The sequence below is a fragment of the Pieris brassicae genome, chromosome 13 (assembly GCF_905147105.1).
Source record: "Pieris brassicae chromosome 13, ilPieBrab1.1, whole genome shotgun sequence".
Taxonomy (NCBI): domain Eukaryota; kingdom Metazoa; phylum Arthropoda; class Insecta; order Lepidoptera; family Pieridae; genus Pieris; species Pieris brassicae.
This window is the reverse complement of record NC_059677.1, coordinates 4,550,093-4,567,255: the sequence shown is the minus strand read 5'-3', so window position 1 is coordinate 4,567,255 and position 17,163 is coordinate 4,550,093. Positions and strand designations below refer to the sequence as shown.

Genomic DNA, 17,163 nt, shown 5'->3' with positions numbered 1-17,163 from the left:
CCTCCAAACCTGTACATTGTCATAAGGGAGGCGCTAGACAGAAACCAGAACCGCTGGAGACGCTTAAACATGATCTGCCGATTAAGGAGAGTAGGGAAGAAAAAAGCAGTTTCTCTTTTAACCTTTTTAATTTAAAAAAACACAAACATACTGTTAAACATTTTACGTAAGTCTCAGTCATAAATCTTATTTACCCACTAATGCCTAAGGACAACGACATCTCTGGCCACGTATAAAAATATCCTATACCAGTTTTGACAGCTCACAGAATACAATAACTACGTATAGTTCCAAACATGGCCAGGAAGCTCTGCTCAAGTTTTATATTTAAAAAAATATCAAAACTATTCAACGTGTTGTTCATATCTGTGGACACCCAGGTGTATTATCTAGGTCCTTAGGGTAAGATTCAGAAAGCAGAACGCGCGAATGAGTCCAATATGTCAAAATCAATTTTTTGACATACGACACACTTAGCAATAAGTCTCGACTTACGTCACTTAAAAGTCCATATGAGGCCATACCCATAACCCAGTCATCAATATGAATAATTAATTTAACATCCATTTAGAAATAAAAAAATTATCCCATTTCATATATTAAAATTTACTTTTGAGCAACAAATTAAAATTTATATTAAAATAAATAACTTAAGAATTCAAAGAGGTCAATAACAATGTCATAACTTTACCATACGTTATCTGCAATTCTCTCTATATACTTTAAACAGTATCTATGCTATATTTAAATGTCAAACTGTCAAAAATAGTACACCAAATTTAACGTATATTTAAAAATTCAAGGCTTATTTTAATCCACAGTTAGTACACAAATTATTGAATTACTAAAGCTTTATCTGCGTAGAAAATAAAATCTTGATTTAAGGTTTTTTTTTTTGTTATAGTATTCGTGTCTTGTAATATTTAGGTGTTACTTCAAACTTGTTTTAAAAGATTAAAGACAGTTGACACTTCACAGTGTTTATATTCAAATTGAAATGTCGTCTTTATTGGATGAATTTTACAATGCGTTATCATTTATGTAATGCCATAAGTAATATTTATTATAAAATATACCTTAATACATTGTAATTGCCTTTTAAACTAAACCCAAAATCTTTATATAAGCGCAATTTATATTTTTATTTCGATTTCTTCTCGTCGAACAACATCTTGTTCCTCTGTTTTAACATATGACCAAACAGCACAGGGAACAGAGGGATATACAGGAACATATAGAAAATAAGGAAATAGTAATAATTAAATATGAAATTCCAAGAATTCGGCATTGATATTGTGAAAAGATTGTGTTCTATGACATCATCCAGTGTATAATACAGGCATAAAAGCTCGCCAGTTATCCCTACGGGATACAGTACCAGGAATGTTGAGTACCTGAAAAGAGATTTAATTTATTCTATTTTTTTCGTATCACGTGTGTCGTCGGCCTATAGAGATAGTCTGGATTAAAGTAAAAGAAATTTGTCTGTACTGCCTTATGTTAAAGGGAAATATATAACACGATTCCTTTATTAGACTGTAAGACATCCCTTATATCCTTTTAACCCAACATTTGTTTTAAGGATGGTGGGGTACAAATAAAAAAAAGACGAGACTTAAAACTCAAACTGAATATAACTTTATTCATATAAGTAACCAAGTATACTTATGAACGCCAAAATAAAAGATGTTAAATTGATTCTATATTTGCATTTACTTAGCTCGCAAGTCAAGTGCGTAGAGCGGACGAGAACTGGCAAGAAATTATCCGCCACTCTTTTAAACGCCAAGTTTTGAGTTATACAAATTTTTTGAACTGAAGCCAATCAATCCCAAGGATTAGGATCATTTAAGTATTCGTCAAATATATAAAAAGCTTTATTGATTAATTTACGTTTAACGAGAGCAGTTGGGCAACAATATACTTAGTGTTGCGGGAATTGAGCAGACAAAGCGATCTTGGAGAACTCAGTTTCTTTGAAGGAATATGTCCCACGTCGAAGGCCAAGGTTTTCTATACCTAGGGCTGGTATAACGGGTCTCCAGTATCGACATCTTTATATGTTCGTAGAGTTCACAGTCGCGATATTGTGTATCTTATGGATTTAATGTATATATATATATAAATGAATCCCAATGTCCCTTGGTCACGGCAACACGGCTGGACCGATTTCGCTAATTATTTTTTTGTTGTGTTTGTTATTGTCAGGAGTGGAAAAGTTCTTATGAATTAAAAATAAAAAAAATTGCGCGCAAAATTAGAAAATTTAAGAATACTTCACCATATTAAGTAATCATAACTTTTGTTACGTTACAATTCAAACTTTTTTCATATAACGTTATGGCGTTTGACATAACATTGACAATTGACATTGAATGCGTCCTGCAAAACCTGTTTAAAACAAATGCTTCGATCCAAGTTATTATATTGATAAAATAATTACAGTCGCTAATTGTTTATGGCATTAATGTTGAAAATCCATGTTTTCCACATGGCCAGTTATATGTTGCCTGTTCCCAAACTATTTATATTTATTTTACAGAAAATCAAACAATGAATGTCATATCATAAAGCATTTTTAGTTAATTATACCAATTCGAAATCAATATTCATAGTTAAGACAGGACAACGTTTGTCGGGTATTATTAGCCGCTAGTATTATATATTTTTCGAGATTATCGTATTGGCTTAGTGCTGTGAGAATAATGCACAGTGTAAACTCTAACGTTTCTCGATTTAACGACGAACTCCCTAACCGTCGAAATCAATTGGCTTTGATTGGTTTAGCTTGTCTTCCATACAATTATACACTCTACATAGCATTACAGCCACTCTCAATAACGACAACAATTGAGTAATAAAGTACTTTTGAAGTTGCTAAATAAAAACTGCGCAGCTGTGTACGTTCTTATGTCGCTTCGTATCCTAGCCCGCAATAAACACGACTGTCGGCGTCATTCATATTGTAAGAAATTCGTTCATTTGTTTACAAATTGGGATTGCCACGTGTAGACTACTGTTGACAATGACTAATAAGTAGGATTCATGGATTATCTATTAGTAATTTATTGTCTCCATTTAACGGCAACTCTCTATAACGCCATAAATGCATATAGATATACCAACTAAGCATAATCTCAACACCATGCTCGCATGTCCTTTTGAAAATTGGTACGCCCTTTCCTTAAAGAATATATATATATATATATATGGTTAGACAGTTTTATCTTAAAAGGATGACACAACAATTAATAAAATGAATCCTTTATAGTTCTGGTGTTCTGTGTATGTTTCAGGATTTGTCAATCTAATACCTTTTGGAAGGGGAAACTACAATCTTGATATTTTGTTTAACGTTCAAAAGTACCATTTTAGGTGGTCTAATTGAAATAAATGATTTGACTTTAACTAATAGACAAGTAGTTAATCAGTCACTAACTACTTTTTGGTTCCCTCGTACGAGCGAATGTTAAATGCGCTTATAGAAAGTCCTTTAGTGCGCAGCCGAGGTCGAACCTACGACCTGATAGTCGCACACCGAAGCTACTAGGCGAACACTCCTCGAATACAGTTAAATGTACGATTTAGCGAATGAAGACACCAACCAAACGGAAAGGCAACTAGACCAAAAGATGAATAATTTAAACGAATACAAATGTATCGTGTGAGTAATTTGTAAACAATGGTTATTTTAATATAAAACATATGTTTTAATTATCAAGATAAGAATCCGTGAGTTTCAACAGGATTTTTGGCGACGTTCATTCATAAAAAAAAAGTTTTAAAGTAATTATATATGCAAAAACGTTATGGAGGAAAAGAGTAAAAAAACTCCATTAAAATTTTTATTTTTATAAGTCATGTGACGAGGTTTAATCTGTTCGGATACTGTTTTTGATCGACATGATTTTCTGTAATTACAGTGATAATTTAATTATTTGTTTAAAAAATACATACAGTATCCTTACAGTAAGCCCATACGATAATGACGAAAAATATATAATATGTATCTCACTCTGAGAACATATAAAGACGTCGATAGTGGAGACAGCATTCAGTAGCAGTCATTAACGGGGATCTGTGGATTGGTTCTGGGCCTTAGTATCGCAAACCACTTTGGCCTTCGCCGTAGCACATATCCCATAGGTTCAAAGAAACCGAGCTCACTAGCCGCAAGATTTTCTGTAGATAGTACGCTAACTTTAAGTCGAAAATTAAATAAATAATCTTTAAACAGGTATTATAGAAACTGGTCAGCCATCTTGAAGAGTCAAAAAAGTTGGACCGCCATCTTGCATAGAAAAAGAAACTGGTCGGCCATCCTACATTGACAAAAAAAACTGGTCGGCCATCTTGCAGAGAAAAAAATTTGGCGGCCTTTTGAAATTATTAATTAATATTAACAATATGTGTTGTTTCTTCAAATTAACGATTATTTTATTCTCAATAACACGTTATTTTTCATTTAGAATAAAATAATCGTTAATTTGTACTCGACAATTCCTACTTTGTACTACGACACTAATTAAATTGTATAAGTTACATGTCACGCTTACCGTAAGAACTTCAATGGCTGTGGCACACACTTCAAAAGATTCAGTGCATAATACGCATAACGTATTATCTCTGTGACTGCCCAGGCGACGATACATAACGGAAGTCCAGGACTAACAGTCGGCCCATGGGCAACCAATAGTGATCCACATACTAGGAACACCCTCGAGAATACTTGCATGAGGACAATAAATACTCCTGAAGGTACCAGTCCTATTGCTGCGTGGAGTATCTAGAAAAAAGTTTTGTCTATTCTCGTAATACGTCAAGCGATATGATGCGAATATTCGAATAAAAAATTAAATATTTAACGACAATATTATTGAATGAGGTTTTATGCTTTATTACCGGCTAGTAACCAATTTTTTTCTAATATAAAGCTAAAACCTTGGGGAAAATGTTAATAGCATACAACAATGTTGTCCTGTGCCCCCGGTAATAAACAGATTTCCTTATTAATATAATAATTGTTATAAATAGAATATTTTCTCATCCTTTAACATTTGTTTACAATCGAAATATCAAGGTCAAATTAAACGACTTATTTGACTGTTTTAGAAGAGGTTCAAGTTAATTAAAAATAACAGCAGGAAAACCATTTTAATTTTAGAACGCCATGTTCATAATTTATTTTGAATGAGGGAAATTTTTAATTCAAATTTAGAATGTTTTAATTGTCATGCTATACTACTTTATCGCTGAACTGTTAATGTCAAAATATTTTTGGCAAGAATCAAAATCAACAGTCCAGTTTACGCCTAGCACGAACTGTACCATAGATTTAATTTTAATTAAGACAACTCGAAAGTAATGTCTTTTAGTTTACTTACAGTTTGTATACTACAAACATGTATAATGCATGTAGACCGTGATTTTACTTCCAAATTCCAAACAAAGGGATTTCGAAATTATTACAAAAATGTATCATTACTAATATATTTTTATATTCATTTTACGTATTATTCGTGTTATTATATTACATAATTTTATAACTTTTTTTCAACGTGTAAAGTCGATATACGAAAATGAAGGTCATTAATATTGTGGTTAACGAAAATGTCATGTGATAAAGATTATATTTCTTTCAAAATTGATTATTGCTGCGGCTAAAACTATTATTAATTAAGGTACATACCTCTAAAACTGCGGCATTTTGAAATATATATACTGTCCATTTTATTTCATTCCAGTATGTATCTAATGACCCTCGATTTAAAAAGTGAACAATCGTCTGCCATAATAAATATGACCATCTGAAAATGTATTGCTTTAATTAATCTACAGACAGACACATTTTTCCATCTATCATTAATCTATATGCAGGTGTGTGATCAGCCTTCTGTGCCCAGTTTTCAGTTTTTTATAAGATGTTTCCTTCACTGAATTATAACTCTACATAGAGGAAAATTTATTCATATTATGTCATAGATGAACTACTATCATTCATATCTCAGTGTACTATGTAAGCTAATAGTTTCATTAATTAGCATATCAAAGTAGTTTTGTTTCTTCAATCAGAATAATTGTAGTTTTACCATCCATAGCAGTTTACAATTTAACTATGAAAATTTTAATACTTAATTCAATTGTTATACAATACTTAGAATTAAAAAATTATAATTTGCAAGGTGTGTTCTAACTGACTTCATTTTTATAAGTATAACCAGAAATAGATAAGTAAAAATGTAAAGGTATTCTCAATATAGTGAATAATTTGAATTGAAAGTCATTTTATTGTATCAGCATTTAAATTTGATAAAATAATTTTATAAACTGATGAAGTGAATGTTAATTACTTGAGGATTTTAAATAATTAAACAACTTTTTTCACTGATTTTGAGACATCATTGACAAAGTCTATGGTATCATAATGTAACTTCAAATTCCCTAAAATGTTAAAAAGTTTCCTTTGGTAGTTGCCTGCCTAGTCCATAAAATGTAATATTTGCAAATAACAAAAACTCTCCAAGCCAGCTCTAGTTTCCAAATTTATAACATAGAAAAGTATATCAAACCCATACAATCATTAAAATAATAAATATTTTATTACATTACATATACTGAAGAATTATTTACTTGAATAGTAATATGCTAATTTCTAATGAACATGACTATTGAAATTTTATGTATATTAGTGTGTAAATAATGAATGAATTTTAGTAAAGTCAAATGTAACCACAATTTATAAAATGTTTTAACAAGTTTTAAAAAAAATATTTTATTTCAAACTGTTTATTAAAATTATCTAAAAACACTAAAATTTAAATCAATGGATAAATCCAAAAAAAGACATTTTATTACAACAAATGTGTTTGTTTTGATATATGTACCTATTTATCTTATCATAAATTTATAGATATTTGTATATAGCTAATTAAAAAGACTGATTAAAGTGTATTAATCGTTATTATAACAACAAATTTTCATTACGTTATTTTCTTTAAAAATATAATATTTTCATTTTAAAGCATAATGTAAATATTATTTAACGAAAAACAGGAGAACAATATATCCATTAATAAATGTTATTGGTTATAAATTAATTTTACTTACCCTAAACTTTGGATTCCGTTATATGCTATTAAATAAAATTTACCAAATGCAGAAGGTTCAGTGTATTTTGATTTCTTCACTGTTTTTGTCATTTTTATTTATTTCAGTTAAATTTTAAAATTTATGATACATTAATAATCGTCGTTCAAAATACACGCACAACAGCAGTTCACACCTGTGGTTTACAGTTTACACAAAGGTTTACGTATATGTCTATTACGCCTACGTCATCGCACTTTGGTTGAGTGACCAGCAAAATCGACTCGTATGTATAAATTATAGTATAACGTATTTTCCATCAAATACCTAAACATTCATTACCTACAACTACTTTTAACTTAATATTTTAATAAAGTTCAGTGTCACTTTTGAAGTATAACAAATATGTTAAACAGAACCCCCCTAATCAAAATTCCTTGGCAACTCCATTGACTATGTCAGGATTTCTTATTGGATTCTAGGTATAGTAAACAGAGAAGACAGTGGGTCTATTACTTCAAGCATAGGATAAAGCCTACAAATTATCACATCGTGAAGGTGGTTTAGATTTCATCTATGAAAATAAATATTTTATGTTGTTGATTAATTAAGCGAACTTGCGCTACGTTGTGAGGGTTAATTACTTTAAATTAAAAAACACGTCAGGAAACCTTTATCAACGGACATTTCTTTTTTGTGTACAATTGTTGTAATTTTCTCTAAATCTGTTTAACTAGAACCCTGGTTCTGCTTAAACATTATTTTAAGTATGTCCGGTACACACCAAAGTAAAAAATACTGTTTTGTCTTTAAGAAAGCTATTGCATAATGCGGTTGAGCAGTCTACAGTTCTAGAATATCATTTTATGCAGTTCTATGCTGCCGGCTGCAATTTTTCTCGTTGCATCGCTATTCGCTTACAAGTGTTGACTGTTGACGGACGGCGGATGACACTTTGACAACTTCAAAAGTGATCAGAGATTTTTTGGAAAAAGAATATAATTTTTAGCGGTTTTGAAATAACTAATTCAATTAACATGTTTAAGAATGCAATAGTTTTGAGAAAATAAATTATTTATATTAATTTAACTTACAAAAGTCTTAGAGTAAGAAGTAGTTTAATAATACCGAATTGGCTGAAACTCCTTTGGAAACGATAAAATATAAAGTACAAGCATTTTCCAGACTGGCAATTGTGTACGAAATGATTGCCAGCTTAAAAAAAACTGCGGAATCTTTTGTAGTTTTTCCTCGAATATTAGTTTTAGTTTAAGTAACTCTGAAATGATTAAAAAATATTAAATTAAAGCAAATTTTGAACAAAAAATTCAAAATAATTTTTCATTGAATTCCTCTCGTTTAATATGTATACTATAAATATAATAAATATTCATTACAATCACTTTAAAACTGGGATATATTATGAGCATGCATACGTACGCTGTATGTCAATGAAATATAAAATGTATTTATGTATAACTTAAGAAAATATAACATCACAAATATCACACACATTCGAACATAAGCAAGCTAGTAAGGGAAAAAATTAAAGAAGCAACCACAAAATAAAAACTCAAACTTAAAAAATATAAAAATAATATTAGGTCCTTACATATGGAAATTGGCGTTTTGTATGGGAGGAACAAAAAGACGAATATTTTTAAATATAATATATTTAATTAATCAAAGTATGAACCATTGTTTTCTATGCACTTTTGCCATCTCATAGGTAGAGTAGTTAGCTCTTTAATTTGGTAGCCGTCTGTTGTGCAGTGTGTGGTCTAGCGTTGTCGTGAAGTAGCAGTGGCGTGGAGCGATTGACCAGCCTAGGTTGTTTAGCCGCTAGCTTTTCCATCATGGTTTGCAACTGCTGACAATAGGCATCAGCCGTAACAGTCTGGCCAAATTTGAGAAAACTGCAATGAACAATACCGGCAATAGTCCACCAAACGCTTACAAGTAACTTTTTTGAGGTTAATTTTCGCTTGGCAGGATTTGGCTGGCTGGCCAGGATCCAACCATTGCGCTGAACGCTTCCGATTATCGTAAAGAATCCATTTTTCATCACAGGTAATGATTCGGTTTAATATACCTTCATTATTGTGCCGGTTCAGTAATGTAACGCAGCAGTCGACGCGCGTTTGCCGGTTTGCTTCAGTCAATTCGTGAGGTACCCACCTTTCAAGCCTTTTAATCTTCCCAAATTGCTTCAAGTGAATTAAAACAGTTTTATCACTAAACATCGACGTGGTTTGCGATGGATCCGCTTCCACAATAGCCTTCAATACTTCATTATCAACTTGGGTCTCAGGCCGTCCTTGTCGAGGCTTGTTCTGCAGGTCGGATTTTCGAAAACGAAAACGTTGGAACCAAAACGAACTGTGTTTTCTTTTGCAACATGACCGCCATACACATCATTCACCCTTCGAGTCGTTTCAGCAGCACTAGTGCCACGGCGGAACTCGTACTCGTAAATAATGCGATACTTTAAGTTTTCCATTTTGTAAAATGAGTGACGCAAACAGAAAAAAACAAACGAATGACTGTCTGTCATCGAAGCACAAATACATGTGTAAATAGCTGTACAAATTTGAATTTGGAATTCCTTACCAAAGAGGAGAACATCGTGATTAAAGTGGCCAGTACGAAATACGCCAATTTCATATGTAAGGACCTAATAATAACCAAAACTAAATGAAAACTTCTTCTTTGAGAGCACGATAAACAAAGCTAACGTAAGTTGGAACTTGGAAGACTGTTGTAAAATATATTTTTATGAATGTTACTGACATTTAATCAAGTTGTAAGAGTGAGATAGCCTATTCACTGCACAAGTAGCAGATAAGCGAGCCGAACCGATTTCTTTCGGCGTCCCTCAGGGTTCGGTTTTAGGGCCAACGCTGTTCTTGATATATGTCAATGAAATGTGCAATACCAAAATCAATAAAGGTATCATCACTTGTTATGCTGATGACATGGCACTAACTTTTTATGGGGATACATGGGAGGAAACTTATAAAAACGCCGAAGCGGATCTTCACAAACTTAACGCGCACTTAACCAGCAGTCAGCTAACTATTAATCCATCTAAAACTAACTTCATAACTTTTGCTATACGTGATAAGAGCCAACCCCCCCCCCCCCCAATCTTAACATAAAATTACACAAACTAAATTGCAATTGTAGTGAAGACTGCGGCTGTGACACGCTGCTTAGGGTGAAACAGATTAAATACTTAGGTGTGATTATTGACCAAAATCTAAACTGGCACGCCCATGTTGATGCAGTAATAAAAAGGATACGTAGGTTAAGCTGGATTTTTTGCAATCTCCGTCATGTAGCGGAACCAAACATCATATATACCGTGTATAAAGCATTAGTCCAATCTGTTATCACCTACTGTATCACAGTGTGGGGTGGTTGTGCGAAAACCAAAGTTCTAGCACTTGAAAGAGCTCAGAGAGCAATTATAAAAATAATGTTACTAAAAAATAAAAGTTTTCCAACTGAAGAGTTGTACAAGTCTTGCAAACTACTGACCATACGCCAGCTCTATATTCTTCGTTGTGTCCTTAGGAGACACGCAACCTCTCCACATAAAACAGACACACCTCAAAAAAGGACCCAACATAATATAATAAGCTACACAATTTGCAAGACAATCTTTGCACGTAAGCAATACAACAATCGCTCAGCTTATCTCTATAATAGTTTAAATAAAACCCTTAGCTTTCATAATCTTACATACCATAAATGTAAAACAACTTTAAACCATTGGCTCGGTACACTTAACTACAACAAAACAGAAGCATTGTTAAATCATCTAATATAATTTTTTCCTTAATCCATCTTTTCATGCAACACGCGCACACATTTGTTTCGTCTTTCACAAACACATTACATAGTCATCATAATATATTCATATATATATATTTTTTTTTTAAACCAATTGTGTTGCTTGATTTAAAGAAGAGCGAAGCTTCCCTGTCACAGGTCTCTGACTTACTAGGGAGGCCTCTATCTGAATTGTATTGTACATATATCTGAACAAATAAAGAATTTTGAATTTTTTTTTGAAAGCGAGCCGTAGGTACCGTATAATTTTTTTTTATACGTTAAAAATAAAACCAAAGAAAGAAAAATCTTGTAAAAGAAACCAACCAGTATGAGTATTAACGTATTTATCGTTTTATATAAATAACATTGTTTTACTATTAAATATAATATTTTATTTTAACAGCATTTAAATATAATTTACTCATTATTTCGTATTGTTCCTGACATCATAAAAACATTATGTAGCAACACTGTGTCCACAGAACACAGTAAATCTCAAATGGTGCCGCTAAATATTTCACAGACGAGGTTAGTTGTAATTATTCTTGTTGGCTTAAAGGTCTCGTTACCAGGCCATAAAATTATTTAAAAAAAAATATATATATATATATATTTCTTGTAAAGTAATAGCTGGTAACATCGGCCTTCATATTTCTTTTCAAGTTTCGTGCTGCACGGGTAGGTTATAATTTTTTAATTTCTTTGTAACAATTTGTTTTTCTCTTGTGTTAAATATTACTTAGTAATAATTAACAACTTTTCTACTTTGCAGTAATAATCGCGTGACACCTACGCTATCAAAATGGTTGCCGCTAAGAAACAAGTACGTATTAACACGTGTATCGTGATTCACTATTATGGACTCTTGGCATGATTATTTATATCTAACTTAAATAATCTCCACAAAAGTCGGTCCTAAATAAATTTCTACTCGATAGGCTCGCTAATTCAATAATTTGAGAGGTTGAGTTTGTAGCAAACATAGTTATTTGAGGTTATCTCATATTGCCCAGCTTATTGGCTATTGCTGATGTGTTTACTTGTTTTTTTTGCAGAAAAAGACCATCGAGTCCATCAACTCCAGGTTAGCCCTGGTTATGAAATCAGGCAAATACTGCTTGGGTTACAAACAAACATTAAAAACTCTTCGCCAAGGAAAGGCTAAGTTGGTGATCATCGCCAAGAACGCTCCTCCTCTAAGGTGAGACTACTGAGAAGTAGAGTTCCCGAATTAACTTTACCGGAAAGCATATGGAGTCTTCGGACTAAGAAGTATGGTTTCCCATTTAATTTTCATAAAAGATGCTGTATCTAAGAGGTAACTCTGCGATATAGGACCTTTATAAAAGTGAATTATTATTGGGAACCCTATGGAGTAGTCTAAGATCCATGTGCTTTTGAATCTGGTGAGTTAATTTATATGTATTGCAGCATTTTTATTTGCCTTAGCTGACTTTGATGTAGTAGAAAATTTTGAAAGCCAAGTCCATTTGCAGAGAAAGTTTTTGTACAGATAGGTTTAAAGAAATATAATCTTAACAAAAACACACATAACAATAATAGATAGATAAAAAATAGATATTGTCATTTCAAATATTTATAGAAACATAATTTGTTTAAATAATAATATTTTTAAATTATTAAATAATTGACTGGATGGATACTTATAATAAATTGGTTTAAACTTATATTAACAAGTAAAAATATTTACTTGGTTAATATAGAGTTTTAGTTGCTGTCACACTGAGTTTAAGTTATCTTGTGCTATATGTACTTAACATAATTTTTTTTCAGGAAATCAGAGGTAGAATACTATGCTCTGCTAGCTAAGACAGGAGTCCACCACTACAGCGGAAACAACATTGAATTAGGCACAGCTTGTGGTAAATACTACAGAGTATGCACACTAGCCATCACTGACCCTGGAGACTCCGACATCATTACAACATTGCCTGAAGCGACTGTTTAATAAATAGGATAATATAAGCATTTCTTTTATTTCTCTCCTTGTTTATATAGTATTATTATCCTAGTAAGGGGAGGAAAGTTATCGCTCAATTTAATAAAGTTTATTGGTCAAGTTAATAAAGTTTATTGCTCAATTTAATAAAGTTTATTAGATAACGGATAAAAAACGGGCCCTTACGTGGCCATCACAAAAAAACAACTTACCTTACGAGGAACACATTGTGTGCAATGTGGAGTACATTGCAAGCGCAAAATTGTTACATAGCACAAATTCGTCAGTACTATAGTGCCTTCAATGTGGGCACCACAGGAGACACCTCCGCCGTTACTTAATGTGCCAGCAGCTAAAGCTAACCACCTAAAAGCACATGATTCACTTACATAAGTTAATTGCAAAGGTTAACATACCTTTTATCTTGTCCATTGAGTAAACTGACCAAATATCAATTACTTGTTAGTGCTTTTAGTATTTAATTACTTTTTTCAGTTTGTAAATATTCTTAAGTTTGTTTAATACAACATTTTATTATTATTAACATATATTCGATGGTAATAACATAATACTGCTAACATAAATTATGTAAAAAAAACAATAACTAAGCTTAAAATAAAAGGTATTACTATGATGAATGATTTAATAGACTCGGTATCAAAATTTTATGAAACTTTATACAATCTAAGAGATAAATATATACCAAAACATAACTTATAAGTTGCTTAACTACCCTGATTGGTACACATTACCTTTAATTAAAATGATTACAGATTTTTTTAATATCACCGTAAGTTTAAAACGTACAAGAACCTCTCGGATTATGAATCCTTTTCACTTCTCAGATCACTTGTCAAGAGTCTCGAGAGACAATATTTCGACGAATATATAAGCAGAACAGGAAAAATTACAATAACTAATCCTAAACGTTTGTGGTGTTACATTAAAAGTTAAAAACTTAACCACGCCTTTCCGAGAACTATGAACTGCAGCGAGACAGCCAGCAAAGATGAAAATATAGCTAATTTTTTTATTCAATACTTTAAGTCTACGTATCGCAATCATTAGTTAGACAATCCATATACTACCGTTGCTACTATGGAGTAGCTTAGTAGTTGTGATGGCATAACACGCTCAAATCAGTGCTTCCAATATCCACAGTCGAAATACAACCTAAAAACATTTCAGTACTTCTGAAAAAACTAGGTCTTTCAAAATCAGAGGGTCCCGATTTTGTTTCACCTTCAATATTCTTAACGAAGTATGCTGATAATTTGTCAAAACCACTATCTTACTTCATTAATTTCTCCATGTGCAAAGGTCTAGTAACATATGGAAAGAAGCTTTCATTACTCCTGTTCATAAATAAGGCAATAAATGTGATATTGATAAATTACCGACCCATTTCTAAACTATGTCTCATTTAATAAAAAAATTCAAAGATCTTGGATATCGGCAGGTGTACAGAGCTGTAAAGCCTCAGCTCACCAGTGCACAACACGAGTTTTGAAGAAATCGATCTACGGTCACAAATCTTATTATTGCCAATAAATACATATCGAGTAGCATGGATCAGCCAACTCAGGTCGACGTCGTCTACACGCATTACAGCAAATGTTTTCATCGTATTGATCATGACATTTTGCTTCATATGTTGACATCCATGGGTATACACGGCGACCTGTTTCGCTGGTTCAAGTCATGCGTCGACAATCGTTAACAAACAGTCATTTTACAAGGATATAATTGGATGTCTATTCCTTCAGGTGTTCCACAGGGCTCCTTATTAGGACCCCTCTTTTTTATATTATTTGTGAACAATATACTATCATGTTTTAAATATTACTATATACGGATGATATGAAAATTATGAAATTAATATCATCTAGGCAGGATACATTAGACCTTCAGGAAGATTTAAATCGATTTGCGGATTACTGTCTTCGTAGCAAGTTAGACTTGAATGTCTGGAAATATAATACAATACTTAATAAATATAATACTTTTATATGAAAAATAAAAAGTAATTAAATCAATACATACAAACTTAAAAGTTCTGCTTTAGATGCTGTTGTGTCGATCTGGACAGACGTATGGCCACACCTGATGTGGACACGAGGCCAGGAGATGCCCACTTAACAACCGCTTAAATATATCTATAGAGCTTATAATATATATTTGTGTGTTATCAATACAAATATAGTTGCTTTGAATAATTTTTTTGTAATTTATAACTGTATAATCGTTGCAAAATTTATTAATGTTTTTATATATAATATAAAAAATGTAGCAGAAATAAATAGACCATAACGTTAATTTAATGAAATAAAATATGTATAATGTCAAATTATTAGATATAAAATAATAATAAAATTCAGCAGCGTTGATATAGTTGTAATGAAACCTGATTGAATGTAATGTTCTAATGGCCATTGGGATTTTATTCTGCAGAACACCATTAAAAAAAACAAATATTATGTATTATGTTAAAGAGTGCACGGCAAAATTAAGGGGAGCTAAGTTTCCTTTCTAAATCTCACCTGTAGGTTATGATTCATGGTGACATACAGAAACAATAGATACATTGTGTAAACTATAGTCCGTCCGTATGTCAAAATCCCAAAGATTTTTTATCGTATCACCTCGAGCTGTTCAGTACTTCCGTAATGTTTGTATGAAACTCCCTACTGCAACGCACACTAATCGGAATCGTAACATAATCGCCTCGTCTCGAAACATGCTCCGAACCGCGATGCGGTGAGTGGTTAACTTGCAGTTCCCGCGCTTACGTCTCCCTACCCAAACTCACGTCTCTTCGTCAACTCTTGCCCCTGTCCCCTTCCTCCTCATCAAGTTCTATGGCTATGATAGCCATCTCAAGTATTGTAAACCGGGACGTAACCGTGCGCTACATTTGACGTTCGTATTCAAACTGATCTGGTGCTAGGGGGCTTAGTCAAGGTGCCTAGACAGTAGTGTATGTAGAAAGTCGAAAACTAAATTTACATGAAACTTTGTCTACACGAACTGATTTCATACAAATTAAGCTCTCGACTTTCTACATACACTACTGTTAAGGCATCTTGATTAAACCCTCAGATCTGCCATATGGTGACAATTCCTTTCCGAGTTGATATGTGTGCTGTGCTGTACCTTTAGACGTAACGTTAAAGTAGTTTAGTCAGTCAATACTGCGCAAACTCCTACACGCTTTTTACATAAATGTGAGTCATACTTGTCTGAGTCTCAAATCTAAAACCCTACCTTAAGCGTCGCATTTAAGCATTGCTTTTTAAGCCACTATTTTGAAATAAAAAACAGATTTAAAAAACACTATTTATTATAATATATTTTAATACTGCCTACTCTACAACATCCCATTACATTCTTTAACATTGCACTGCATAATAAATCTTCCAGAGGATTAAAAAGCTTAACATCTTTGGGTACACAAAATGCTTTTTTCTCTGCTATTCAAAGAATTCCTATAAAATAGTTAACACAAAATATTTCATGAAGAAAAGTTAGCCAGTGAGTTGGAAATATATTTTATACACTACAATGCTTTATGGCTACAAATTGCGACTGTTTCTTTTAACATTTCAATATAAAATCAGCAAACAGCATGCCTTACACGCACAGTTGATCCACCGGTGTACCAAACTTCAATCACTCAAGTTGTGAGTTACATAGTAGCCCAATATTCATACAACTAAATTAGTTGAAAAAGCCTGTGTCAAATTGTGTTAAAAAGAGACAGGTACTTAACTTATGTATAAATGTAGGGAATTAATCTTTAGGCTAGCAATTCTTTAGCACATTAGGAATGTATAAAGTGTATATTTATATTATATCAGGCATCTGTAAGTTGAGAAGTCCACCTATTATTATATGTAACAATTCTCATTAGCAATTATTATAAGGTGAATTAATAACTCAGTCCATGAGTATTTGTTACTCTTCACACCATGTTGCATGTTTTAAAATCTTAATAATTTCTTAAAATTTAATTAATGAAATTGGTTTAAAATGGACTTATCAAAATATACAAAACCTGATATGAACATGATATTGCTAACTGTTGATTATCTATCTATATTCAGACTAGCTTAAAACTGAGAATGTTATGTTATGAGTTATTCTATGGCTTAATCGTCATCTTCTGAAGAAGTGGAATCATATGAGGGACCCATATCATCAGTTACCTGGTTCATGCCATCCCAATCTGTATCATCTTCACTCTCGTCTTCATCTTGCCATCTTTGGAAATCAACTTTCAG

General features: G+C 32.3%; 2 protein-coding genes across 3 annotated transcripts; one reads left to right on the top strand and one right to left on the bottom strand.

Annotated features, from left to right (window-relative positions):
• Positions 1 to 860: 860 nt before the first annotated feature.
• On the bottom strand, positions 861 to 7,495 carry LOC123717845 (very-long-chain (3R)-3-hydroxyacyl-CoA dehydratase hpo-8). Its single transcript, XM_045674095.1, has 4 exons — positions 7,108 to 7,495; positions 5,690 to 5,807; positions 4,557 to 4,786; positions 861 to 1,394 (listed from the first exon to the last, which is right to left on the bottom strand). The coding sequence occupies exons 1-4, from the start codon at positions 7,197 to 7,199 to the stop codon at positions 1,142 to 1,144; spliced, it is 693 nt and encodes a 230-aa protein (XP_045530051.1). The 5' UTR covers positions 7,200 to 7,495; the 3' UTR covers positions 861 to 1,141.
• Positions 7,496 to 11,517: 4,022 nt separating this feature from the next.
• LOC123717755 (60S ribosomal protein L30) lies at positions 11,518 to 12,909 on the top strand. 2 transcript variants are annotated; one of them, XM_045673908.1, is made up of 4 exons: positions 11,518 to 11,601; positions 11,696 to 11,746; positions 11,979 to 12,124; positions 12,718 to 12,909. In XM_045673908.1, the coding sequence occupies exons 2-4, from the start codon at positions 11,726 to 11,728 to the stop codon at positions 12,890 to 12,892; spliced, it is 342 nt and encodes a 113-aa protein (XP_045529864.1). In that variant the 5' UTR covers positions 11,518 to 11,601; positions 11,696 to 11,725; the 3' UTR covers positions 12,893 to 12,909. The 2 variants fall into 2 exon arrangements, with proteins under 2 accessions (XP_045529864.1, XP_045529866.1); XM_045673910.1 differs by having other exon boundaries at positions 11,583 to 11,605.
• Positions 12,910 to 17,163: the final 4,254 nt, after the last annotated feature.